Here is a 27,542-nt window from a genome sequence, read left to right as displayed (position 1 = left end):
AAATTTGATCGCAAAATTGCCATAAATGTTTAATGCTTTTCGACCTGTCCCCAAATTAATGAAATTGGTTCAGAGTTTGTTTTGATATTTTAACCTGCGTGTCGTGATCACGTTTGGTGTGGGGGGACAAAATACATTTATGCACAATGGCGCGCGGCCGGTTTGGGTTCCGTGTGAAGAGACTTGCTTGGGCCAAGAGACACAAGCAATGGGCATTGGACCAGTGGAAATCTGTCCTTTGGTCTGATGAGTCCAAATTTTTGATTTTTGTTTCCAACCGCCATGTCTTTGTGAGATGCCGAGTAGGTGAACGGATTATCTCTGCATGTGTGGTTCCCAACGTGAAGCATGGGGGTGGTGTGATGGTGCTTTACTGGTGACACTGTCTGTGATTTATTTAGATTTCAAGGCACACTTAACCAGCATGGCTACCACAACATTCTGCAGCGATACGCCATCCCATCTGGTTTGCGCTTAGTGGGACTATAATTTGTTTTTCAACAGGACAATGACCCAACACACCTCCAGGCTGTGTAAGGGCTATTTGACCAACAAGTAGAGTGATGGAGTGCTGCATCAAATGACCTGGCCTCCACAATCACCCGACCTCAACCCAATTGAGATGATTTGGGATAACTTGGACTGCAGAGTGAATGAAAAGCAGCCAACAAGTGCTCCGTATATGTGGGAACTCCTTCAAGACAGTTGGAAAAGCATTCAAGGTGAAGCTGGTTGAGAGAATGCCAAGAGTGTGCAAAGCTGTCATCAAGGCAAAGGGTGGCTACTTTGAATAATATATTTTGATTTGTTTAACACTCCATATGTGTTATTCCATAGTTTTGATGTCTTCACTTTTCTTCTAAAACGTAGAAAATAGTCAAATAAAGAAAAACCCTTGAATGAGTTGGTGTGTCCAAACTTTTGTCTGGTAATGTATATATACAGATGTGCTCAAATTTGTTGGTACCCTTACAGCTCATTGAAATAATGCTTAATTCCTCCTGAAAAGTGATGAAATTAAAAGCTATTTTATCATGTATACTTGCATGCCTTTTGGTATATCACAGAATAAAGCAAAGAAGTTGTGAAGATAGATTTATTATTGCTTATTCTACAAAGATATTCTAAAATGGCCTGGACACGTGTTGGTGCCCCTTAGAAAAGATAATAAATAACTGGATTATAGTGATATTTCAAACTAATTTGTTCATTTAATTAGTATCACACGTCTCCAATCTTGTAATTAGTCATTCAGCCTATTTAGATGGAGAAAAGTAGTCACTGTGCTGTTTGGTATCATTGTGTGCACCACACTGAACATGGACCAGAGAAAGCAAAGGAGAGATTTGTCTGAGGAGATCAGAAAGAAAATAGACAAGCATGGTAAAGGTAAAACCTACAAGACCATCTCCAAGCAGCTTGATGTTCCTGTGACAACAGTTGCAATCATTATTAAGAAGTTTAAGGCCCATGAAACTGTAGCCAACCTCCCTGGGCATTGCCGCAAGAGGAACATCAAACCCCAGATTGAACAGAAGGAGAGTGCGAATGGTAGAAAAAGAACCAAGGATAACTGCCAAAGAGATACAAGCTGAACTCCAAGGTGAAGGTACGTCAGTTTCTGATCGCACCATCCGTCGCTTTTTGAGCGAAAGCTGGCTCCATGGTAGAAGACCCAGTAGGACTCCACTTTTGAAAGAAAAACATAAAAAAGCCAGACTGGAATTAGCTAAAATGCATATTGACAAGCCACAATCCTTCTGGTAGAGAATGTCCTTTGGACAGATGAGTCAAAACTGGAGCGTTTTGGGCAAGTCACATCAGCTCTATGTTCACAGACGAAAAAGTGAAGCTTTCAAAGAGAAGAACACCATACCTACAGTGAAACATGGAGGAAGCTCGGTTCTGTTTTGGGGCTGCTTTGCTGCACCTGGCACAGGGTGCCTTGAATCTGTGCAGGGCACAATGAAATCTATAGACTATCAAGGCATTCTGGAGCAAAACGTACTGCCCAGTGTCAGAAAGCTCTGTCTCAGTCACAGGTCATGGGTCCTCCAACAGGATAATGACCCCAAACACACAGCTAAAAGCACCCAAGAATGGATACGAACAAAATATTGGACTATTCTGAAGTGGCCTTCTATGAGTCCTGATCTGAATCCTATCGAACATCTATGGAAAGAGCTGAAACTTGCAGTCTGGAGAAGGCACCCATCAATCCTGAGACAGCTGGAGCAGTTGGCTCAGGAAGAGTGGGCCAAACTACCTGTTAAAACTTCTACTTGCACACAATCCCGGATCCGGGAGCACCCCCATCAGTAAAAAAGCTGACTAGCATAGCCTAGCATAGCGTCACAAGTAAATACTAGCATCTAAATATCATTAAATCACAAGTCCAAGACACCAGATGAAAGATACACATCTTGTGAATCCAGCCATCATTTCTGATTTTTAAAATATTTTACAGGGAAGACACAATATGTAAATCTATTAGCTAACCACGATAGCAAAAGACACCACTTTTTTTTCCCACCATTTTTTTCCTGCATAGGTAGCTATCACAATTTCGACCAAATAAAGATATAAATAGCCACTAACCAAGAAACAACTTCATCAGATGACAGTCTGATAACATCTTTATTGTATAGCATATGTTTTGTTAGAAAAATGTGCATATTTCAGGTATAAATCATAGTTTTACATTGCAGCCACCATCACAACTCTCACCAAAGCAACTAGAATAACTACAGAGACCAACGTGAATTACCTAAATACTCATCATAAAACATTTATGAAAAATACACAGCGTACAGCAAATGAAAGACAAAGATCTTGTGAATCCAGCCAATATTTCAGATTTTTTAAGTGTTTTACAGCGAAAACACAATATAGCATTATATTAGCTTACTACAATAGCCAACCACACAACAGCATTGATTCAAGCCAACAATAGCGATAACGAATAAACCAGCAAAATATATTAATTTTTTCACTAACCTTCTGAAACTTCTTCAGATGACAGTCCTATAACATCATATTACACAATACATATAGAGTTTGTTCGAAAATGTGCATATTTAGCGGCACAAATCGTGGTTATACAATGAGAATAGTAGCCAAGCTGCCAACAATATGTCTGGAGAAATCTTGGGAGAGGCACCTAATCTAATCAGTAACTAATCATATACTTGACTAAAAAATACAGGTTGGACAGCAAATGAAAGATACATTAGTTCTTAATGCAACCGCTGTGTTAGATTTTTAAAATTAACGTTACTACGACATACAGCGTGCGTTAAAGCGAGACCGCACCGAAATTAATGGCGGAATATGAGTTTTACATTTTTCAACAGAACAACGAATTAACATCATAAATAGTTCTTACTTTTTGATGAGCTCCCATCAGAATCTTGGGCAAGTTGTCCTTTGTCCAAAAGAATCGTTGCTCGGTTGTAGATTACTGCTAATTCCAAAGTTGAAGGCGACAAACATTAGCCATGTGGCCCAGACGTGCCCAACTCACTAGAACGCAGCACAAATAAATATCCGAAAATCGCAATATACTGATATAAACTGATATAACTCGGTTTAAAATAACAACATTATGATGTCTTTAACACCTATATCGAATAAAATCAAAGCCGGATATATCTAAGGGCTATAACGGGAGCTTTCTAGAACGCCATCCTGAGGTCTGTCTTGCGTCATGGCGAATGAAGGAAAGAGAGGACCCCCCGTTCCGAGCCCATTTATATGGCCTCAGATCTGCCTAGCAACTCCATTCCAATTCTCACTATTTGCTGACATCCAGGGGAAGGCATATGCAGTGCATCTCAACCAATAGAAGACATGCAAATTAATAAATTGACCTCAGAACAGCCTGCAGATTTCAGATTTCTCACTTCCTCATAGGAAAATTGCTCCAACTCGAGTTCTGTTTTACTCACAGATATAATTCAAACGGTTTTAGAAACTAGCGAGTGTTTTCTATCCAATAGTAATAATAATATGCATATTGTACGAGCAAGAATTGAGTACGAGGCAGTTTAATTTGGGAACGAAATTTTTACAAAGTGCAAACAGCACCCCCTATTGAGAAAAGGGTTAACAGGTGTAGAAGTCTCATTGAGAGCTACAGAAAATGTTTGATTGCAGTGATTGCCTCTAAGGGTTGTGCAAAAAAATATTAGGTTAAGGGTCCCATCATTTTTGTCCATGCAATTCTCATTTGTTTTATTATTTACAATATGTTGAATAAAAAAAATCTAAAGCAAAGTCTGATTTCGATTAAATATGGAATGCACAATGGTGGATGCCAATTACTTGTCAGTTTCAAGTTATTTCAGAGAAAAGTGTGCATCCTTTGTTATTTGTGGAAGGGGTACCAACAAATTTGAGCAGTCTGTATATATATGCTTGTGTATGTCTGTGTACCTTGCATGCACAGCCAGGTCACCCATGATACAAGTCAGTATTCGACTTCCATCCATGTCGGGAGAGGACGTGGAAGCCGGCCACTAGGGGCAACAGTGAGTGCTGTTACCTTCAAGTAGGTTTCGGTTTTGCTAGGGCTTTGTGGATGGGGATGGCAGATGACTGTAAGCATCTGACTCTGATTAGAAAGTTGTTTTTGATATTTTAGTTTTAAGCCCTATCCCCTACCTTAACTATTCGGAGTTAATGCCTAACCTTTGAGGTAATTCCTGAACTTAACCTTAAACACTTTTTAGCTTCTGGGCCAGAGTAGCAGGAAGTTTACTCTGGGCACGCTTTCATCCGAATGTGAAAATGCTGCCCCCTATCCCAAACAGGTTAACCATTCGGAGTTAATGCCTAACCTTTGAGGTAATTCCTGAACTTAACCTTAAACACTTTTTAGCTTCTGGGCCAGAGTAGCAGGAAGTTTACTCTGGGCACGCTTTCATCCGAACGTGAAAATGCTGCCCCCTATCCCAAACAGGTTAAACATTCGGAGTTAATGCCTAACCTTTGAGGTAATTCCTGAACTTAAACTTAAACACTTCGAAATGTGACTTTTAGAACAACTTCGAAATTTGACGTTTGGGGATGAATGTCTAATTCTGATGTGAGCCTGTGAGAGCTGGTGTTATGGTGTGGTGTCCTCAAAATGAAACATTAACCACAGATTTAAACATAAACAAATACATTTGGAGTACCATGACATGAACTGGTATGGGTCTGTAATATAATACATCCACAAAAGAGGACGGCAAAGAACAAATACAAACGCATTTAATAAAAAAGACCACTGTAATCTTTGTATTGGATATTGTAATCTATTTCATCTACATATCAGAAACAATGACCAGCAAGACAACTTACTTCACAGCTGTGGCCTATGATGAAATGTTTAGCCCCAGACAAAACGATGTGCATTGGTGCTGGAGGTGGCTTGTAAAACGCACCCTATCAGATTAGAAGTCACAATAACACAAGTCGCAGCAATGGAAACTCTTGTCTGTGCTTTAGCAAATATGCTCAAGAGACATGAACGACTACGCATGGTTTCATTCACAGACATAACGAAACATTGACTACACCGGATATTTGCCTCAAAATACCGTGATTAATTATGATGTATTACCTCCAACAGATAAATGACCTCCCCATACAAACACGTTTCTGTTACCACACCTCTACATAGGATAAATGACGAAGATTACTTTAATTTTCTTATTCATCACTATGCATGCAATAGGCTACCTCCCCTTTACAACTACGACTGTAAAGCAACACTTTACCTTCAAGTCCCATTGTAACAGTCTCGTGGCCTCCCGAGTATCCTTTGAAGTATATAATGTAGGCTATCTGTTCAGCGCAGGGTGTTTGGAAAGAGTATGGAATAAAAGTCAGCCGGTACATTTTATGTTAACAATATAGTACCAGCAGTAGAAGTGCCCTGTTCTTACCTTAAGACACAAATCCAGGGGGAAAGGACTAAAACGGTTATTTGGGAGATTACGTGTTTCTTGTTTTCCTCATTCTCTCCCTCCCTTTTACCAGTGCACTCGACCTCAAGGAGCGGATACAAACAGAGTGCACCGTTAATAGCGTATATGCTACAAACATTTTATTGTTGGCCTAATACAGTCATCGTTATGCTAATAGTTTTAAAACGGCAGAAGAGTTGGATTTCCCATATTAGGTTTACAAAATAGTTATGCATGTGTTTGGTAGGCTATTCGCGTTATTGATTAAATCTCCATATTTGTTTAATCCAATGCAAACTAAGCTACACATTTATCAACTTTGATGCGCCCTTTAAATAAATATCCAACTCAATCTCCGAAGAAAACGCCATAACTGGCCATAGCTGCATCATAAGAATGGTGACAGGAACGGCGTTTTGGAGTGAAGGAGTGGGCGGGAGGCCCAGAGTATTAGTTATTTTAACGTGATGAATCAGTGGACCAAGTCACTTGGCAAGTGCCTCCCACGATGCTAGTCTCACGCAGGTGAAACTGACAGAAGGTTACGGTAGGTTTGAACTAGAACAGTGTTGTCATCTTTGGAGATTGACGTTTGTGGAGACAGGGGATGAGACGCGCGCGCCAACAGGATACATCAATCAAAAACGTACCTACAATGAATTAACAATTTCAACATAAGCCTCTCCAGTCGACAATACTACTGATCGAATTGTGTCTTCCTTACACACAAGGTGTGTGTGTACAGGATTAAATAGCATTTTGTCTCTTTTCTTTTCCTTTCATCATCAGCGAAGTAAAGATTAGAGAGGAGATTGTGAGAGCTCCCTTTAGAAGGCACAGGGGATCTTCATTCCTCTGCCTTTGTGATGATATTGATGATGATGATGGCCAAGTGGACAGTTTGATTTTTTGTGTGGCAAGCTAGTTATAAAGAATCAATATTATATCAAGGGGCAACTTTTGTGATAAAGGACTTTAGCCACTCTAGCTATTCATCATAAGTCTGTAGCAAGCAGATAGGTCAAAATAAATGATATTGCTCTAAAGAGCCTGTCTTCTTATCTCTCTATACCAGGGGAATGGAGGACACGCCGATCGATACAGTAGCTGCGGTATACTCCTTGCAATTATCAATAGCTGATTTTGTCTTCCTAGGGCTGCATCTATTAATACCAGATAATAACATCCTTTTGGACATAACTTCTAAGGGGATGATGGAATTTCTTACAAATTTGCTCATTGGATGACCTTGTTGTCAATGAAAATGTATCTCACTACATGTTAGACATAGGGGAAAAGACCCAGTCCAATGCAATGAAAAACACTCAGCGGTAGGCCTATCTTGAAAGCAAACCCAGAGGATCCCCTACCAAGGTGCACTATAGGAAATTAAACGATAAACTAAGAATGTCACTTATAATCTTAATTCTTAGGTTAACTGACATATATTAACCTACATTATCAGATAATTTGCATTTGGCTGATAGGCAGATGTTTTATATAGGGACATAGGGACAATCGGGGGGGGGGGGGTATATTTAAAGGGCTATATAGAATTTCACAGTAAGGATATAATCAGGTGTTAGAATGGCATCCATGCACGACGGGGAAATGTTAATTCGTGTTCGTTTCTGCATCAGGGAAGAGAAACAAACTGATAGTCTACTATGATATGAAAAATAACTAAATGAGTTATTACTTACCGTTTTCTATGTGATTAAAACAATCTGAATTTTGATAATCGAATAAAAAAATGTTGGACGTAAACCAGACAGAGATTGACAAAATATGTCAACACAGGTGTTTGTCACTCATACAGCCCTTCCTCCTCAACGACCCAAGTCCCACCCATGCAAAGTAGGCTACAATGAAAATCACAATATGCAAGAAAATGTAGCCAGGGCATGTTTATTTAACACAGGAGAACACTGAGGAAGAGAATAAAACACGCTATATTATTTCACAGATGAAAATACATTATTGATTGTTTGTTATAGCCCCTATCTTGAACTAAAACACACCAAACATGTAATTGTAGACTGCTGCAAAATAAACGCTTTTTGTGGATATGTTTTTTTATTAATAAAGTATCAAAAGGAAGTAGGCCTCCAGCACAGCATCACCGGAGTCAAATGTACAATGAAATACAAATTAACTCTTAGTGTCAACATTTTGTTTCCAATGTTTTCTTCCACATTATGTACATTTAAAAAAACAAAATAACACTAGGCCTATATGATAAAATATAGAGCAAATCGTTCGCAATAAATTCATGTTAGAAGCTACAGGGAAACGAAATCTAATCAGATATGCAGAAAGTCAGACCCATTTTTAGATTCATTGTATTTACTACACCTTAGACAACCCGATGATTCCGATGGTGGATATTTGGAAACATATGATATCAAATCGCTCCGTCGTGGAATCCATAGCCTAGTGTGAAGCTTTTGACTTTAACTGTAACGGTGTGGTACATCCTAGCGGTCGCTCAAGGCAATGGGCTGAACCTAGCCCAAGGTTTAACTCTCTCACACACAGCGCAGTCCCCACACACGGAGCTAAAGGCGAGGGCAACAACGGCTACATCAAATCTCCCGAGCAGTGCTCCTGTTACGAACCATCAAGTGAAGTCGAAAACGACATTCATGTCCGACATATGAGAACCTAGATCGATCAGGAAAAAAATCTAAAGCTCTTTGGAAAGGACCGGGGTCTTTGGCGAGCAACTGGCGGAAGAGAGAGGGGACTTTGGAGAGCAGCTCGAGACAAACGCGCAGCCGGGAGCAAAGCACAACGAGGGGGAAGAGCACACCTAGCCACCCAGCGCCAGTTGGGGTGTATTTTTTACATTTATTTTTATAAACGCTCATTATACAAACGATTAGGTGCGTATAGAGACAAGGAACTATTTCATACTTCATAACTCCGACAAGGCGCGCCGATTCTGAGAAGACGCACAACAAACTTTGAGCGGCAATTCGAACGAGTATGTTCCTTGCTTATCCACTGGCAATCAAACCGAACTTTTACAAATCCCCTTTACAACGGAATTGCATCATCAAGGCGCACTGGGAACAACTCACAACCATCCTCAAAAACTTTATCCGTCCCATCCGCTTCTAGCGGGTGTAGGCGACTGATGTTCATCGGCAAGGAGTTTTTTTTTTATTAATGAAGATGCTGTCAATTATATGAAGATTAAAAAAAGACTGAACCACTTCAGGGACATTAAAAACACTTTCAGATGCACACAGCCACATTCAGGGGAAGTACTCAGTCGTGGGACAAAAGTTATCTAGCCTAAATAAGATGGAAGAAAAGATGGATGGAAAGTATGAGCATTGAGGCAAGCTGTTCGAATTCCGTCATCTAAATTATCACAAGTTCACAACCCAAGTGGAACATACTACTTAAAAGCATGGCTGAAGTATGGGATACACGCAAGAAAAGAATTGCGTCAATGACTCTCCAGCAGTAGTGAAACAAAGCTCCGTAGAAAGGGAGAAAAGCTGACCTTCCGCGACGTAGACCCCCCTGAACGCTGGGCGTAACAAGCGAGATTTTGTGTGTTGTTGGAGGAGGTGGATAGCTAGAGAAGAGAGACAGATAGTTTGAGAGTGAAGCAGCTAATTGCTTAGTCTGTCCCTCATTACCATATCCAGTGTGTGTCCGCTGGACTTCAGCCAATCCCCCTCACACAGTACCATTAATCGCAATGCATTATTCACTATCATAATTATATACCGACATGCGCAATCCACGCAACAGCAACACCAGCTAATTCCCGTAATTTTTGCAACCAGACTATTTGTGAACATTTTTTTTTCATTCGGTCGCCGCTGATGTATCTGCAAAAAGCAGAAACATCTCGCAGCGTATCAGCAGCATGTCCCGTCGCAAGCAAGCGAAGCCACAGCATCTCAAGTCGGACGAGGATCCCACAATAGCCGGGGTGGTGTCCGAAAATGGTAAGTCATGCTTCTATGCGCGGGTGGGACAATCTTTTTATACGCATGTCTAACACAAGTATTGTTTTCTCCGAATACAAGCAGGCATCTGTTCATGCTCTTGACCGGGACATAATGTGTTGAAAATGCAGTTTTTTTAAACTTTATAATTTCGGTCATTTGACTTAAAATATAATGTGTTCGTACACCTATATGTCGTGGTCCCTGCGAAACTTTGCTTATGGTTTGCTTTGCTTATGTTTATAGCTCTCCTTATCGCTTCCACCGGTTTCATCATGTTGTGAAACCCAACGCAACCTCCAAAAGGGTTGGGAACTCTTTATTTACTTAATCCAAGAACTAGCCTACCTGTTTAACTACAAGTAGGCATTTGGTGACATTCCAATCTTTATTTAGAGCACGTTAAGCTACTATCAAAAACACTCTTGAAGGCACTTTTAATAGCCTGCCGTTGTTGGTTGTGATTTTGGCTAACAAAGCAACATAACACAAGCAAATGCAATGGCCTCAAGTTGGCATTTAACAGTGTTAATTCGATAACACCCACAACACAATTTTATACGTGTCTTAGTTTTTACATGCAAATACATTTCCTACTGCGTTATACGAGTGCAAGTGAGCTATCAGTTTCAGAGTATGGTTCATAAGAAACTCCGATAGTTTTCCTATCAATAAACTATACAGTTTGAAACTATTTTAATATGCGTTCAAATATTATATTAATCAAAAATGTGTTTTCTTTAAATGCAACCTCATCAGTTTGTGTGGATCTGTCTCGCGCTCTCTCTCTCTCTGAGACACACACAGACACACACAGAGAGACACACACACACGATGTAAACATTTAAAATAGCAAGCAATGTAATTATGTTGAACATACCACGCTCTACATCATATTTATGCCTTCGGAATTTGAGAAAGTATTTGCATCAATACATTGTATAACATTTTCTTCATAAAAGAGGACAATATATAGTCTTTTATTCATTTATGTTGGCATACGGTAGGTTATTTTCCAGTGTCGATGCCTATCCTGGCATTGAAAGGAGCGGGTTGCATATTCTGCGATAGCTTAAGTGAATAGCATGTTTTGTCATGGAAATGTTTTTGTTTACTCCCTCACGTAAACGTATCACACTTGGTTTGTTTCCTACAGTTCACAACGTCTACACGATCAGTTGACAGGGTTAGCCGTGTGAAAGGGGTCACTCTTTCCTAGTAATCTGTGCTGCATGCGCTTGAAGAGTGTAAAAGCTTTTAATTAGAAAACTAAAGTGAAATCTTCACCCAAAGCACACACAACGAAAATGCATGTCAGTTTGTTTTTATAGCCTATCCGGACATTTTTTTTAAATAAAAATAAAAAATGTTCCTGCATACATTAATGTTGAACAAACCTTTTTTATCGAATACAAAATCTTCGATAGCGTTTTACGTCAGGCTCCCGTGATTTGTCTATAATGTAGTCTAATGCACATGTAAATTCATAAATGGGTAATTGTCTATGATTCATTATTCAGTAAAGATTCATTCAATATTTTACATACGTTGTTTGTTTTGTTATTTATTTACATTTCAGGAATCGTGATCTAGCTACATAATTATTTGTAAAGCAATTTAAGTATCTACAGCTTGCAAAAGTTCCTATATGCCTTAAAAATAATATAAATATATTTAAGTTTAATGCAATAGGTCTTGTTCATTTTATAATTTATAATACCTCTTTGTTTCTCTTCTTGTGCTGAAATAGTGTTTGTCCACTAGTGCCCATGGGTGACGTCCAAAAGTTCTAACGCAATCCAAAGGAAATTTCTAGTCATTTTAACAGCATTCTGAAATTACCAACATATTATTTTCCCTCTTTCTATTAGATCGAGGAAGAGTGTAATGTGTTAGTCAGCATTTCTTATTGACTATCCATACAGCTTACGTGGTATTCTCGACAAATAACTGTCATTATCTTGAACCGTCGCTGACCAGCACATACAGCATCCATTGTACTGATCCTGTAAAATAGAAAAAGTGTGATGTCATCCCTAGGGACAAATAACAGTCTTATTTCCATATGAACATTTTAGGGTGATCGAGTCACAATGCTGAGCATGGGTTGTGATTCATTTATGTATGCATTGTCTTATCATACCATGCCATGTGTTACACATGAATAGGGCAGTCAGTGTCACAAAAATGTAATGTAGCTAGCTAAGCTGATTGGACAATACATCACACTTGCCTCACTTGTTGGTTTATTATAGCAATGAATTGCAAGAGTAAAGCCAGCATTGAAGTATAATCTGTATATAAGGTTAGTAATACATTCTCTTGTATATGTCAAGAACCAGGGATAGTAAAATGGCATCTATTGATTACAGGCACATATGCTGAGAACAGCGTGGTTCTGATTGTCATATGCCATCTATTGTGTTTTAGAGGATAATAATAACCTTATAAAGGAAAACATTCATTTAAAGATGATCCTCGTTAACTATAAGGGAGGTTGATGTGAGTAGGAGGAGGAAGGAAATCAGTCTTTCCAATAAATTCAATAAGAAGAGAAAAGAGGTACTCGATGTGACGCATACTTAAGAGACTACTGTCATGGGCCTGTTCAAGAAAAAGTCACACATCCTTCTCTCATATCAAACAGCTGTGTCAATGAGAAAGCTCTCTTCAGTTATGTTGGCTTGGATATTTTCCTCTTCGGGCAAATAGAGTTGAGTGGAATGCCTCTCTCCTTCTGTCTTATAAGTCTTTACTTTTGAAAAGAGATGAAGATGAACATAGTCTGCGGATCACGCTGCTACCAGCTTGCAGAGTCTCACGTCAGAATTAGACGTTCACCCATGTTTCTCGAACGGCAAATTTCAATACTGAATTGTATCATGGATGACCTGGCTGCAGACACGGCTACACTCACTCATAGACATGTGTATGCAGAGATGCGCACACACACACACACACACACACACACACACACACACACACGTACACACACAGACCACACGCCATACATGATTGCTGTGTGAGAACTACCAATGCCATACTGCTTAGCATTTTAATAAGTTGATGTCGATTGCTATGGATGATCCTTTCTAATGTTGGAAGAATGCACTGACATGCTTGTTGTCAGGACAGACTGCGCTTCACTGAGAGAAGCCTTCTCAAGCGTTGGACAAAAGACAGTGATAGACCATTCGATAAGATACCCTACAATGCAGTATTTCCACCGATACGACCTAAAGTAACTACACCACTTTGTGTCAGACAAAACGTATGATGTAACTGTGATCAGTTTACATATTGCCGTTGTACAGCTACTGGCAACACTATTGATTACCGTGCCTGAAGTAAAAATGGTGTATTTTGTACAAAGGAATTCAGAGGGTCCAATCCTCTTTCAGTACACTGTTAGGACTTAACGTCCATTCTGTTAGTCGCTGACTTGGCTGATTGTGTGTAACCTCTCGGTCACAACACAGCAAGGGACCATAGGCCTACAGCAAAGAGATGCTATACCTATAGCATCAAGTATTCATAGAATAAAAAAACACCATAGTAGATGTTTTTCTAAAGGTTATTGGATGAATCCAGTCTTCTCTTTGTATGTAATGTCTTTTTGTGTTCCTGGTTCTGCAATTGAGATATGATGCTGTTGCTCTCGCCTGCGTTAACACCTCCTGCCTGCGTCTAATTGGGATTTATCAGTTATTTAAATCCCGCCTTGATTTGACTTTTTTTGTGCTTAGGGCTTTTGTGGGGAGTTTACATGGTTGTCCAATGTAGCACTTTAGGGCCCTATTGTGTGGTGGCCCTGAAAAGGTAGAATCGCATGCAGTGCCAACAAGCCTCTGTCTGACCTGGCCTGGCCCCCCCCCCCCCCCCCCCACTCTCACCCCCCAGGCCTCCCAGCCACTTGCCCTGAAGTTGGCTGGTTAGAAGTGCTTTGATAGAGCTCGCTGACTTAACCTTTGCCTACCTCGCCCTGCCAGGGGGCTGCGGCTCGATGTCAAGCTCATAATACAATTAGAACATCTGTCCCATTGACCTTGGCAGCGCGGCTTACCCCTGTCCTAGACAGTGTTAACAGTGACAGGCTTTCATCTCAATGCTGCTACCTCTGCATCTAGTCCCTTTAGAGCTCTTTCCCCAGGGGTGAGGAAGCACACACACACACACACAATTTTCAACTGAAAATACAACTATTTCTCCAACCATTCATAATGTCAAACCTCTTTAAGTGACGCAGTGTTAGGGTGTCTGCTAACACTTAACATTTGCAAATGAACGAGCGAAACGAGAGAGGGAAAACATATTGAAGTGGATGGATGGAATTAAGAAAGGGATAAAGGAAAGATGATATGTAGCGAGGGAACGTCCTGATAGCAGTGACAACACGGGCTGTATCCCCACTTCCCCTTCAGCGAGGCTTTGTTTGGCTTTTGTTTTAATCCTCTCTCACCATTTTGGTGGAAGCTTCTGGACCACCCACACTGCCATGCCAAATATGTTTCCAAGAAGATGGAACTCCAATATGACTGTCTTTTAATTACAACCCCTAGCACTTAAAAACACACAATAAATATAATTCCCCTTGATGAAGAGGAACTCGCCAACATCATGTGACAAACAATCATCCGGAGAGAGTGCCGTCATTGAATAATGTATTGCATACGCTTACACAAACAAATCGTTAATGTTTGGGCTAGGGCCACATCTGCATGCAGTGACAAAGGCCCCTCTGTTAGAGAGGATAGGATATTACTGTACCACTCTGCGTGAGGGCCAGGCCTGTGAAATAGAGAGCTCTGCTTGGTGGGGGACTGCTCTGCAGGTGCGGATGGGGATGTGTGTGACAGTGCTGGTGGGAAGATCCGAGAGTGGAGCTGTTTGAGACGTGGCATACATACATCATCACCACCGGCTCTGTCTTGGAAGGAGGCAGCAGGGATAGTCACAGCTGTGTGTGTCATTTTGGTAATGTCCTCTGCTCCCTAGCCACCTTGCCGGGACAGTTGTAGTACAAAATAAATAGGGTAGACGGAATGTAAAAGTAACACAGGGAAATGGGGGGAGATAGTGAAAGAAATAATGCAAAATAATGCAATGGAAAAAAGTACTTCGTACAGGAATTCCAACATTCTTAAACCCAGCAGGCATCCCTATTTGCCCTCCTCCTCAACCCCCTCTCTCACAGCTTGGGCCGGACCTATAGCGATTCATCTCCCTTTTAAAGATCCTAAGCTCTCCTAAATGCTTGAGAAAAATGCTTTTTAAAGGGGGAGAGGAGTTGGCGAGTCCGGGGATGTGAGATTAAGGCTAAACTCGGACCTAGTTGGAAATGCTTGGTAGAGGGTTCAGGCGATGTTATCATGTCATCAAGCATGTGATATCATAAGAACCAGTGTTTGTTTCGGCAAAGGAGAAGCATTTAAATTAGATAATGTAATTTCCTTAGTAAAAAGCTTTTGTGACTTGTATAATAAACAAAAATATTTTCAAACCTTTTAGGTGCTTTTTATTTATTTTGCATGATTATGGAGTTTATATGAATTGCACATGTGTGTGTGTGTGTGTGTGTGTGTGCGTGCGGGTGTTTGCATGTATGACTGGGGTGAAGGGGTGGCGTGTGCGTTTGCCCTGCTGTTAGTGAATCTGGAAATTGTTAAAGGCCCAGTGCAGTCAAAAACAGGATTTTATATATATTTTCACACTGAGGTTGGAATAATACTGTGACATTTTAGTGTAAGAGCTGTTTTGAAATGACCACCTGAAATTTCAGGCTGTTTTGGTGGGATGGAGATTTGGAGATTAAGACCAATAAGAAAGAGAGTTCCTAACCTCTCTGCCAATAACAGTTCGTTTTCAGTTTTCCCCTCCCCACTCAGACCACTCACAGAGTCCTAGAACAATTCTTGCTTGGAAAATTGCTCTTTGCTAAGAATCTATTTTAGTTTCTTTTTGACCATTTTAATTGAAAACAATCACAGTAAGGTACTTCATTGTTACCCAGAAATGATTTGATATTAAGATAAAAACGGCTGCATTGGACCTTTAAGAACGGAGAGTTTAATTGCTCAATAATTTGCTAAATACATTGCTCAGTGGCTTTCACAGAATCAGTAGAGAGCATGAATACCTTGTTTGATATTAGCGATCAGATTAGCCGTTTCAGTTAGCATGCCGAAGATTGCTGAGCAAGATAGTGAATTCAATGATTCAAAGTCTTACAATCGCCCTATTGATTGTGTTGTGCTTCATATTTGCATTTGAGTAAAGGAAGACTCTTAAAGAAATGAAAACCGCATTGGATTTTCTAATACCTTCCTTTCTCATGCTATAAGAAAATCAATACCCCCCCCCCCCCCCCCCCCCCACACACACACACACACGCTAAACAAGATCTAGCCCCAGCCGCATAGAGCCTAAAGAACAACCTACGTCTTATGTGTATTCTACTTCCTCTAGAAAAGTACAGTTCATTTGTATCTCTAAAAATAATGTTTTATTTGCAAAGATTTGCACCAGAATGAGAAAATCAAATGCTTATCTTCCCAGAAAGAAGTCTCTAGTTATCTCAATAAGACAGCGATACCCTTCACAATGTTAGTCATGAAATGATATTCCAGATTGTAGGCCTACTAACCAAAGTAAATATATATATATTGAAAATTGGCATTATACTACTGTCATTTGCTTTTATTTTAGCAATAGGGATATGGATGATACACATATGATTTCAATCAGTTCACAAAGTAAATTAAATAATTGAGGTGATATGTTTCTATGACAAATCTATGTAGACCAACACATTGTGGCAAAGAAAGGGATTGTTGAAAAGTAGTGATACCTCAATTTCTAATTCCTGTTCATATAATTGTTCTGAACAGAAGGACATTGCCAGAATTGGGGCTACAACTTAACGCTGTTGGAATGCAATGAAATGTACAGTATGTGATATCCACATCCTCAAATAATTTCCCTTCAAATTCAATCACTTACAGTAATCTCACTATAAGGAGAATTCTCAATAGATTAATTTGTATTCATCTTGAACATGCACAACAACAAAAAAATAGCCAAAATTCTTAGATCTAGATAACAGATATTAAAATACTCAAATCACTATTCATTAACGTTTATGTTGTGTGTTTGGGCATAGGCCAACAAAGGCACTCACTTACGAAGCAAATTGTATGAATGAAATGAGAGACTGACAATAATAACTGCATCGGTTTATAACAATGTCTACTCATTGAGAACATTGACCTTTCACCCTAAATTATGGAAATGAGCCCGTGTCCGTTGATCGGCTAAGGAGATTTCGGCCTTCAATCACGTGGCATTGCTATTCCCAATAATTTGCTCTTTTCATAGTTTTGTATTGGTGTCGTGTGAAGTTAACTATTTCACAAAATGTATACGTAGGTACATTTGTGCAAATGGAAGCTGTGTATCCTATACCACTAAAAATAATGTACACCACTAAAGACACAATTTATGAAAAATACTGTATGAACTTATCGCAATTCTTTCATGCCTGGCTTCCACTGCACGTCATGTTTGTTGTCATATCGTTAACTTAATTTTGTGTATCTTAATTTATGCCATTGTGTCACACCATACAGGAAGAAATCAAATAATGCCTGCCACTGGCGTCACTCTGCCCCCAGCGTGTTCCTGGGGACGAGCTAATAGCTTTTCTAAAAGCCTTTCTGTTGATTATTAATTACGTTAAAGACACCGGACCCTGATGCTGTAGTGTAGTCATCCCGTTGGCCAGAAATTACAGGAGGAGTGACGAATTATTTCACTAATGACTCATTAAACTGACACGCAGGCGTCACGAAGGCCGTGATACAGGTCGGCGATGTTGTGCCCGTCGAATGAACTGAAGCATAGAGCAACATGGGTTCTCTCAATGTCTTCTGCGTGTTGAACGAACCGCTGTAGTCTGTCAAATGTAAAAGGTTTGGATTGATTTGGAGAGAAACAAGGGATAATTTATGAAAATGGGAAGGTACGTAGTTTATATTCATGTTGTTGGTGTGTGTGTTCCAGTAACACCTGTATAGTACACCCTCATCCACAGCCTATTTTGGCCATGGCCACAACTTTTGTCTAAATAGTAAAAAGGAGGACACCTTTTTTTAGGGGGGGGGGGTGGAAGACAGTCATATGTATGTTCTGACATTTGGAAAATACATTTGAACCAAAAAAATGCCACCCGAACCAGACTCCATACTAGTCCAAATGTAACCCTTAACTGCAAGCATCAACACCGCATCTGTCCTAGTATGTCCTCCCGTTTGTTGACTTGTGGCCGAGTGATTCCCTGGAGAAGTGCCATGTTTGGTTTTGCTTTGATTTTCATTTCACCTGTGTTTGTTCCTCTGCCCTCACAAGCAAGCACCTACAATACCCTATTATCGCTCTCTCACGCACACACACACACACACACCACACACACACACACACACAGAATATAAACATGACTCCCTGGGATGGCTTTTTGAATTATGTTTTAAAACACTCTTGCACTAAGGTTAGGGTTAGTGTGGGAATACTACTTTAATGTTTTCACTCCCTGTTACTGGGTGAAAAAGCGTTTGTAGTGGATCTGTTTGATTTATTTTCTTTAGCAAATTATCATACAATTAACTATCTTTTTATTTTTAATTAGTTAAATTTGATGTTAATATTTAGTTATTTTATTATTTTCACTTACATATACACACACACACACACACATACATACATATATATATATATATATATATATATACATACACACACACACACACACACACATATATTAAATTACATAATTCACTGATTGTGATAATATACTAATTGGAAATAAATAGTCTTGAAATGCATTTTCAGGTTGAAAGAAACCACTGAACCATAGTAACCTAAAAGGTGGTCCATGTCGTTACATTTTACCATTATATGTTTTCAAAGGTTTCACCCACAACCACTATTTCTCTCCTTGTGATTTTTTTTACACACATGTTAAGCACTTCAAAACAAGCAAATTATGTTTCTGAGTAGAAGGACCTAGAGAACCTCTGCACATTTCCTTGCTGTCCTAATTACGTGTCTATGGGTGTCAAGTCATAGTGGCTGGGGTCTCTGAAGTCATGCAGTTTTCCATGTAGGAGAGTAGCAAGCTCCCACTATGGGAATAATTAAGGCACTGCCCCCCCCCCCCCCCCCCCCCCCCCCCCACACACACACAGCCATGCATCCACTTGAACATGATAAAATAAACAGATAAGGGGGCATGTATTCATGGTTTGATCAGGTGTGAATTAGGACCATGATCGGGTGAACATACTTGCTTTCTTGGCACTTGACGACAGTATGCGGAAGAGGAAGTGGCTTCTTACAACTGTGATTAAACATGTGTAACTAATCAGAGACTGCTGCCATGGCACTAGCATGTCATTTGTTGAGTCTCATTTCAAAAAGGGAGAGAGAGGAAGAAAGATGAACAAACCTAATCGAGTAACAACAGCTGCATGTCACTCATTTAAAAAAGAGAATGTTTCTCATTTCAAAAGATGTCATAAGGGCACAATTTTCAGTAATTCAAATATTTTGGGCTCCCATCCTCATTTACATTACGGGTAAAATTTCCCAGTACATTCTGTGAGAAATAAACAACAATAGCAACAACACGTCTCAAACATTTTTATTTGAAACATATCCTATAAATATCTCTCAAAGTAGAATACACTCGGCCTCCATATTGCATTGCAGCTAGTCACAAGCAGTTGCTGAAGGTGGCCTTTATTTATTCACTTTAGATGCAGCGCTTATGCATTACCTTAGCAATGCTAAATGAAGAGGCTCAGGCATTTGAAATTCAGGTGGAAATGACGAGGCTTGATAGCGTAGGAGAATCCTAATGGGCCCATCAAAGACCTGATTTGTACCCAACAGACGAGGCAGCTGTGAATTGTATGAATATTGGAAATCAATGGCTTCTATGGAATTTCATTAAGCGGCAGTATCCACAATTGATAGGCCCTCATAATTTGATGGATTGCACAAAGAAAAGTATTAGCTGGGCTCTATTGAGAGGGCTCGAATGTGCAAAACTGGGTCTTGAGAATTGGTGAACTAGGGCAATTTGTTCAGAGTAAAAGAAAAGAAAAGAATATTGATTTTGGTCACGTTAAAGAAATACATTTTTTATTAAAGGTTAAATCTTTGCAGAACTGCTCTGCAGAATATGTGTTGAAATTCTATTGATTATTTATTCATTAATTCTCCTTTTTTGTCTCCCTCCCATCACTCTGACTTTCTCCCTCCCCCTTCCATCCCCTTCTATCCTCAGCCACAGGAGAAGTGCTGGATGACTCAGACAGTGGGAATGAGAGCCGTAGTGGGAGCGAGGAGACCCACGTGTGTGAGAAGTGTTGCGCCGAGTTCTTCAAGTGGTCCGATTTCTGCGAACACTTGACGAGCTGCATCAAGAACCCCCTGGTGCTCATAGTAAATGAAAACGAAACGGAACCCTCCCGGGAGTATCCTGCAGAGCCATCGCCCTCGCCAAGCTGCCATAGTGACCAGGCAGACAGTGAGGACGCTGGAGAGGGCAGCAGCCACAGCCCCGGTGAGGACGATGAGGGCGCAGAGATAGCCCTGGAGGGGGGCAGTGCCCTGGACAAGGAGGACGAGCCCATGGAGCTGTCTCCTGAGAAACCGGTGGACCTCGAAGTGAGTGACGCCTCCCCAGAGCCAGATGGTGCTCTACCTCAGTTTAGCGATCCTGCCCCATCCTCTGTGAAGAGCTACAGCATGCCGAGCACCAACGTCACTCTGGAGACACTACACAGCACCAGTGTGGCAGTGGCTCAGTTCTCCCAGAGTGTTTGTGCCGCGGTGGCCGGCAGCGGGGTCTCCCCCTTGGCCATCCCCATGATCCTGGACCAGCTGATGGCGCTGCAGCAGCAACAGATCCACCAACTCCAACTGATCGAACAGATCCGCAGTCAGGTGGCGTTGATGCAAAGGCAGCCCTCTGTCGCCCAGCTGTCCCAGAACCACCACCGCCACCACAACACAGTTGCTGGCTCCCAGGGGCCGTCATCCTCCAACCAACTCCAGCAGTTACACAACTTCATCACTCCCCCTGTCCACCAGCTGCCCATCAGGTTGCCCTCACCGCTAAACAGTCTGGGCTCCTCCTCCTCCTCACTCACCTCTGCTATAGATGGGCCCCTCTTCTCCCATACCCAGCAAAGTAGTAATCAGCAGTCACATTTTTCAATGCCCAACACCACTTCAGCAAACTCCTCTTTCCCACCATCCAGTGGTAATGTGCTGTCATCTCTACTGCCTTCCTGCATTACTTCAATCACACACAGCAGCAGCGGAGCTGGATCCGCTGCTGGAGGAGGCATGAGCAGCAGCATTACAGCTCTGCCAAGGAATTCCAGCAGCCCCCCTTCACTAGGCCACAACAGCCTCCTGAGCACTAGTCCCTCCAATCTACCACTGATACCTCACAGTTCATCTAGTAGTGTCATCTTCCCAAACCCGCTAGCCAGTATAGCTGCCACTGCCAACGCACTTGACCCACTCTCCGCTCTGATGAGGCACCGCAAGGGAAAGCCCCCCAACGTGTCCGTCTTCGACACCAAGCCCAGCTCCGAGGACCCCTTCTTCAAGCATAAGTGTAGGTTCTGTGCCAAGGTGTTTGGCAGTGACAGTGCCCTGCAGATCCACCTGCGCTCTCACACCGGCGAACGGCCCTTCAAGTGCAACATCTGCGGAAACCGGTTCTCCACCAAGGGCAATCTGAAGGTCCACTTCCAGAGGCACAAGGAAAAGTACCCGCATGTCCAGATGAACCCTTATCCCGTGCCAGAATACCTGGATAACGTACCGACCAGCTCAGGCATTCCGTATGGTATGTCCTTCCCCCCAGAGAAGCCGGTGACCACCTGGCTGGACAGCAAACCTGTTCTCCCCACAGTCCCCACCTCAACCGGGCTCCAGTTCCCCCCAACACTCCCCAGCATGATGGGAGGCTACGGTGATTCTCCGAGCCTCACTCCCCTTAGCAGATCACCCCAGAGGCCCTCCCCACCCTCCAGCGAATGTGCCTCTCTGTCACCGAACCTCTTCACAGAAGCAGGCATGATCACCACCTCACAGTCTCCGCAGCCCAACTTAGGGGGTGACATGCCTCCCATTCTGAAACCAGAGGGCATCCACCTACCCCCAAACCTCCCCACTTCCAGGCCTGGTGAGAACAAGACCAACACCGTTACTCAAGTGGTCCTCGCCACCACGGTCACCGCAACCACTAGCAGCTGTACTGAACCCATCATTGCCCCCTCCTCTGTCTCCCATCCAATCCTCCCCATGATCTCTGATCAGTTCAAGGCCAAGTTTCCGTTCGGCGGCCTTCTGGACTCTATGCAAACGTCTGAGACCTCAAAGCTGCAGCAGCTGGTGGAGAACATCGACAAGAAGATGACCGACCCCAACCAGTGTGTCATCTGTCACCGTGTGCTCAGCTGCCAGAGCGCCCTTAAGATGCACTACCGCATTCACACGGGAGAAAGGCCTTTCAAATGTAAGGTCTGCGGCCGAGCATTCACCACCAAGGGCAATCTGAAAACGCACTTTGGGGTCCATCGTTCCAAGCCCCCTCTTCGGGTCCAACACTCCTGCCCCATCTGCCAGAAGAAGTTCACGAACGCTGTGGTCCTGCAGCAGCACATCCGCATGCACATGGGGGGCCAGATCCCCAACACCCCGCTGCCTGAGTCTCTCCAGGATATGGACACCGACCTCTCCTTTGACGAGAAGAGCTTAGATGCCATGAGCAACTATGATGACGAGCTACTGGATGAGATGGAGGCAGCTATGGAGGACGAAGCAGAGCTGAAAGAAGGAGAAGAGATGATTGACCCATCCAAACCTCTCCATCCATATTCAGGAATGTCCCCTGGTCGCTCCCCACCTACCTCTGTCATCTCCAGTATCGCTGCTCTGGAGAACCAGATGAAGATGATCGACTCCTCTGTCAATATGAGCCGCTCGTTTGGGCTGAAGCCCATGCAGAACGGTGGCGGGTTTGGAGGGGAGAACGACTTCTTCAACAATGACTCGCTGTATGCCTCGGGGGACCTGGAAGGCCAGAGTGTGGGAAGCCCAGCACTATCTGAGTCCTCAGGGTCCATGCAGCCCATCTCCCCTGCTCACAGTCACCCTGAGAGTCATCGATCCAAGTCCCCAGCCACACTCAACCATAACAGCAGCACTGCAGCAGATGAGGGGCAGGAGAACAACAGGATGGCTACAGTGAAATCTGAGAAGTCAGATTCCCCAGCACCTGTGTCTGAAGGTAATGGGGCATTGGACCTGACTGCTAGCATAACCCAGCCTAGCAGGCACTTCATCAAGGAGGAGAACCACTTCAACATGATGTTCCTGAGCAGAGATAGAGGTATATTCAATGATCCTGACTTTGATATAGTTCATTTACTGTTAATTAATTTGTTTCCTCTGAAAATTAGATGAATACAAATCGAAATTTAATTGAATGATACCTGAAATGTCTAAAAACATGGTGTTCCACATGTGTCATTTGAATAACATATGTCTCCGTTCTCCCAACTAAACATATCCTCTTTTTGTTTTCTCTCTCTAGGTCTGAGCAACTCTAGCTTGCTAAACACAGCATCCAACATGATCAAAATGGAGATGAATGGGCACAGGCACAGCAAGCCCATGTCACTGAATGACGGTCCTTACATGCCCGTGGGCATCCAAGTGCCCGCTTCTGCACCCCAGACCAACATGAGCCTCAGTATCACCCCCATGCTGGCACCGCCAACTCCCCGTCGCACCCCCAAGCAGCACAACTGCCACAACTGTGGGAAGAACTTCTCCTCAGCTAGTGCCCTGCAGATCCATGAGCGCACACACACAGGAGAAAAACCATTTGGCTGCTCGATCTGTGGAAGGGCCTTCACCACTAAAGGCAACCTGAAGGTATGAGAGAGAATATAATAATAATATATATTTAAAAGTATAAGAAAAAGGGTACATTTGTCTGACTCAAAAAGAAAGTTACATAAAGAATATGAAAAAAGACCAGAGGCTCTTGAATAATAATGTCTGTTCCTTGTGTTTCCTGTTGACTGAATGCAGGTGCACATGGGCACCCACATGTGGAACAATGCGCCAGCCCGTCGTGGACGCCGTCTCTCCGTGGAGAACCCCATGGCCTTGCTGGGCGGGGACGCCATGAAGTTTAGCGAGATGTTTCAGAAGGACCTGGCGGCGAGGGCCATGAACGTAGACCCTGGCTTCTGGAACCAGTATGCTGCCGCCATCACCAACGGCCTGGCCATGAAGAACAACGAGATCTCCGTCATCCAGAATGGAGGCATCCCCCAGTTGCCCGTCAGCCTGGGTGGAGGAGGTATGACCTCGCTAGGGGCCATGTCAGGAGGTATGGACCGCATGGACCGTATGGACCGTATGGACCGGGTGAATGCCAGTAGCAGCCCTCCCATGACTGGGCTGGATAAGACAGTTCTGGAGGTTGGGGCTAGACGCCCATTCGCTCGATTTATGGAGGAAAATAAAGAGATTGGGATCAATTAAGGAAAATACTTTGAGGAAAGACAAGAGTCTTACGAAAAGGAAAGAAACTGCTAATCCAGTTTGAACTCTTATGTACTATATTATGTACAGATTACGTTTTTTTTTTGTTTGGTTTTTGAAATATAATATTTAGTATTGGTTAGAGGTCTTTGCCTTTCACCCATTCACCCCTCATTGATATTTCGCTCGTACGAAGAATACTTTGTCTCTTGTTTGAGAATATGTCGTCTTGCAAGATTTGCATGGTACTTATTGGTTTCTATCAGTATGTTTGACTGCTTTTAAGGATTATTTTTGAAAAGTAATATCTTGACTCAATTGTGATGGGCAAGGACTAAAATGAAGCTGAGCGAGCGCTTATATGTGCATAGACTGACTAGCTGCTGTTTGGCTAATGTTTATGTTTGCTCACAAAGAGCAAGGGACTGAAGTAAATTGGAATTATGGTGTTACTGCGCTCGCCTACAATTTTTTCTCGTGAAGTAGAAAACTTGAAAAAATGTTTCAACTATTTTAATCTTTACATTTAGTCTCCCAGCATTGTCTTATAATATTGTCCTGTGTCTTTAGTATTTATGATATTGACAAAAAAAGCGGGTATAAGAAAATATATTTAAATGGCCCCAGCATTTTATTGATCCTTTTTTTCTAAACTGCAGACTTCATTTATAAATATCTCTTTCAATAAAGACAACATGTCATTTCAGTTGTACAACAGAGACACATTGTGAAGTTTCATTTGGATATCCAGCCAAGACGATGTGTAACATGTTCGGATGCACAGTGAAGAAGCTGAGATATCTGAAGCTGCTATTATCACAAACCTGCTTTTAACCTTTAAAAAAAAAAAAGTAATTTGAAAGAAATACATGTGTATAGAAATACAGACAACTCTATAACAGGTATGCATATTTTGTATCACATGAAAATAGACATCCTTTGAGAGTATTTGTCATGTTTGTGAATGCACTTTTTAAACCAGACGTTTTGTCTGTGACTTATCGTTAACCTTTGACTGAGTTGTCTATCACAAATGGTTTTAATTGTTTTCAGCGTACCACTCCTACTATTTGCAGAGTTGGCCCTCTGGTACGGCCTCTTATGGTACTCATCTGAGTACAACCTCATTCACTCAATCAAAACCTTCTCCAATAAAAAAAAAGAGAGAACAGGTCACGTGTTTGACTGGTCTCCTTCTCTACATTTGCTGTTGTTATTATTTATTTATTTTCAGGCTGGATTCCTGGTTTCTTTCAAAAGGGGTTAGAAGGTTGTGGTGAGATTAGATGAAGTAAAAAAATAAGTGTCAAATAGTCTAGCCTTTTTTTTTTATACCTCTTTCTCGTTCTACTGTATATTTACTTAGAAAGACATATTTGAAATAACATTTAAAATAAGCAATTAGTAATTGCAGTTTGGACATTTGTCACATGGAGTTTGAGAGAAACCCAAGACCTCAAGTTCAACAATTGATATTTACAGTTTGGTGCTGAATGTTTTTAGAAAACCCGAAGATGCAGAAAAAGTTCCTAAAAGTTTAAAAGTAATAAATGTGTAGCATTTGCCCATCAAGTTTATAGATGGACAAATCAATCCACTCCTTTGCACAACACAAGTTGAAATGTCCCATTCGGGATCCTTTACTCTTTAAAGCAGGCACAACTCTTCACTGCCTGATGTTGGCAGTAAGTTAAGTTCCTGTGATTCGTTTTTTGCATAGTCAATTTCACTAATCCTCATTCTAAATATTTCCCTATGGTTAATAATTAAATCTAGGAAAATACCATTTTACTTGAAACTTCTGTCCACCATCTAAAAAGTAGAGTAAGACACTGTCGAGGTAGTTCAACTAACAAGCTAGAACACTCAACACTTGAAACATGCAAATACAACAACAAAAAAATACATTTTAGCCTACCCCCGGGAAGAAAGAAAGAGAAGGGGAAAAAATACAGAATCTGCTCCCCAGAAATGATTCCATTCCATTATTCAGAAACAAGTCATGTTTTTTTAACAAGTAGAAGAAAACATGCCATCATGGGGGGGGGGGGGGGGGTTATTTGGTACCTGGAATTAAAAAGGGTTATTCAAAGGGTTCTCCTATGGGGACAGTTGAATAACCCTTTTAGGTTCTAGATAACCTTTTATTTTATAAGAGTTTACCCAACAGAACCCTATCTACAAAACAGGCATATATTTAATCTCTATTTGATCACAGCCAATCACCATATCAAAACAACCACATAGTAAATGCTTCCAAGTTTAGGTTTAGTTCCTGTAATATTATTTTGTCCTTAAACATTTTCCTCAGCAGCTATGATTTCTTTCCTTTATACTGCCGACATTGACTTTTGAGAAACAAAACGACACGCTATTGAATTGTAATGACACAGGCAAAATATGTATGTAAGGGTAGTGTGTAGTTAATGTAGCTTTTCCAACATCATTACACGTATCAAAGGGTGTTCTTCCCCTAATGTAGGTTGTCACCCCCAAGGTGTCGTTTGTGAAATCAGTAGGCCCAGTAAAAATACAGAACTTCTGCTTTGAGGTGATGTTAAAAAAGACTTCTGTTTTATGTAAAAAGCATTTTCCTGATGGTCCCTGAACATAAAATAAACAGTAGTGTCCTTCTGGGGATGAATAGCAGTTAAGAGCTGGATTCCCAGACATTGATGGTGAATAAAACATATATAAATCCTGATAGAGGCTGAGAGGGAACATGTTCAATTTGGGAACATTTCTTTGTCCCTTGAAGAGTAAAAAAATATATAATGAAAGAATATAATTAGCAAGCATCTGTCCCCCCAGCTTCCCTTGACTAGGATATCTTGCATCTGAAAAAAGGACACTTGCACTGCACAGATATGATCTCATCTTAACATAATAGATCGGTGATGTAAAAGTTTGTTTATATCGATTGATAACATTGGCAACGTGTGTGTGTATGCATAAAACACACACTGATTAGTGACTAGATTATTATAAA

At 41.5% G+C, this 27,542-nt stretch overlaps 1 protein-coding gene across 1 annotated transcript; it reads left to right on the top strand.

Moving 5' to 3' along the window:
* The first annotated feature begins 1,319 nt into the window (after positions 1 to 1,319).
* LOC120047117 (sal-like protein 3) lies at positions 1,320 to 24,553 on the top strand. Its single transcript, XM_038992655.1, has 4 exons — positions 1,320 to 1,551; positions 20,262 to 23,387; positions 23,592 to 23,935; positions 24,095 to 24,553. The coding sequence occupies exons 1-4, from the start codon at positions 1,320 to 1,322 to the stop codon at positions 24,551 to 24,553; spliced, it is 4,161 nt and encodes a 1,386-aa protein (XP_038848583.1).
* The last annotated feature ends 2,989 nt before the right edge of the window (positions 24,554 to 27,542 follow it).

Source organism: Salvelinus namaycush, chromosome 5 (assembly GCF_016432855.1).
Source record: "Salvelinus namaycush isolate Seneca chromosome 5, SaNama_1.0, whole genome shotgun sequence".
NCBI lineage: Eukaryota > Metazoa > Chordata > Actinopteri > Salmoniformes > Salmonidae > Salvelinus > Salvelinus namaycush.
This window is presented reverse-complemented; position numbering and strand designations above follow the sequence as displayed.

Excerpts from the sequence above, each read along its gene's own strand:
- LOC120047117 (XM_038992655.1), top strand. The coding sequence starts at position 1,320 with ATGGACCAGAGAAAGCAAAGGAGAGATTTGTCTGAGGAGATCAGAAAG. Across the intron at positions 1,552-20,261 it reads ACAGAAGGAGAGTGCGAATG|CCACAGGAGAAGTGCTGGAT; the intron begins GTAGAAAAAGAA and ends TTCTATCCTCAG. Across the intron at positions 23,936-24,094 it reads CCACTAAAGGCAACCTGAAG|GTGCACATGGGCACCCACAT; the intron begins GTATGAGAGAGA and ends GACTGAATGCAG.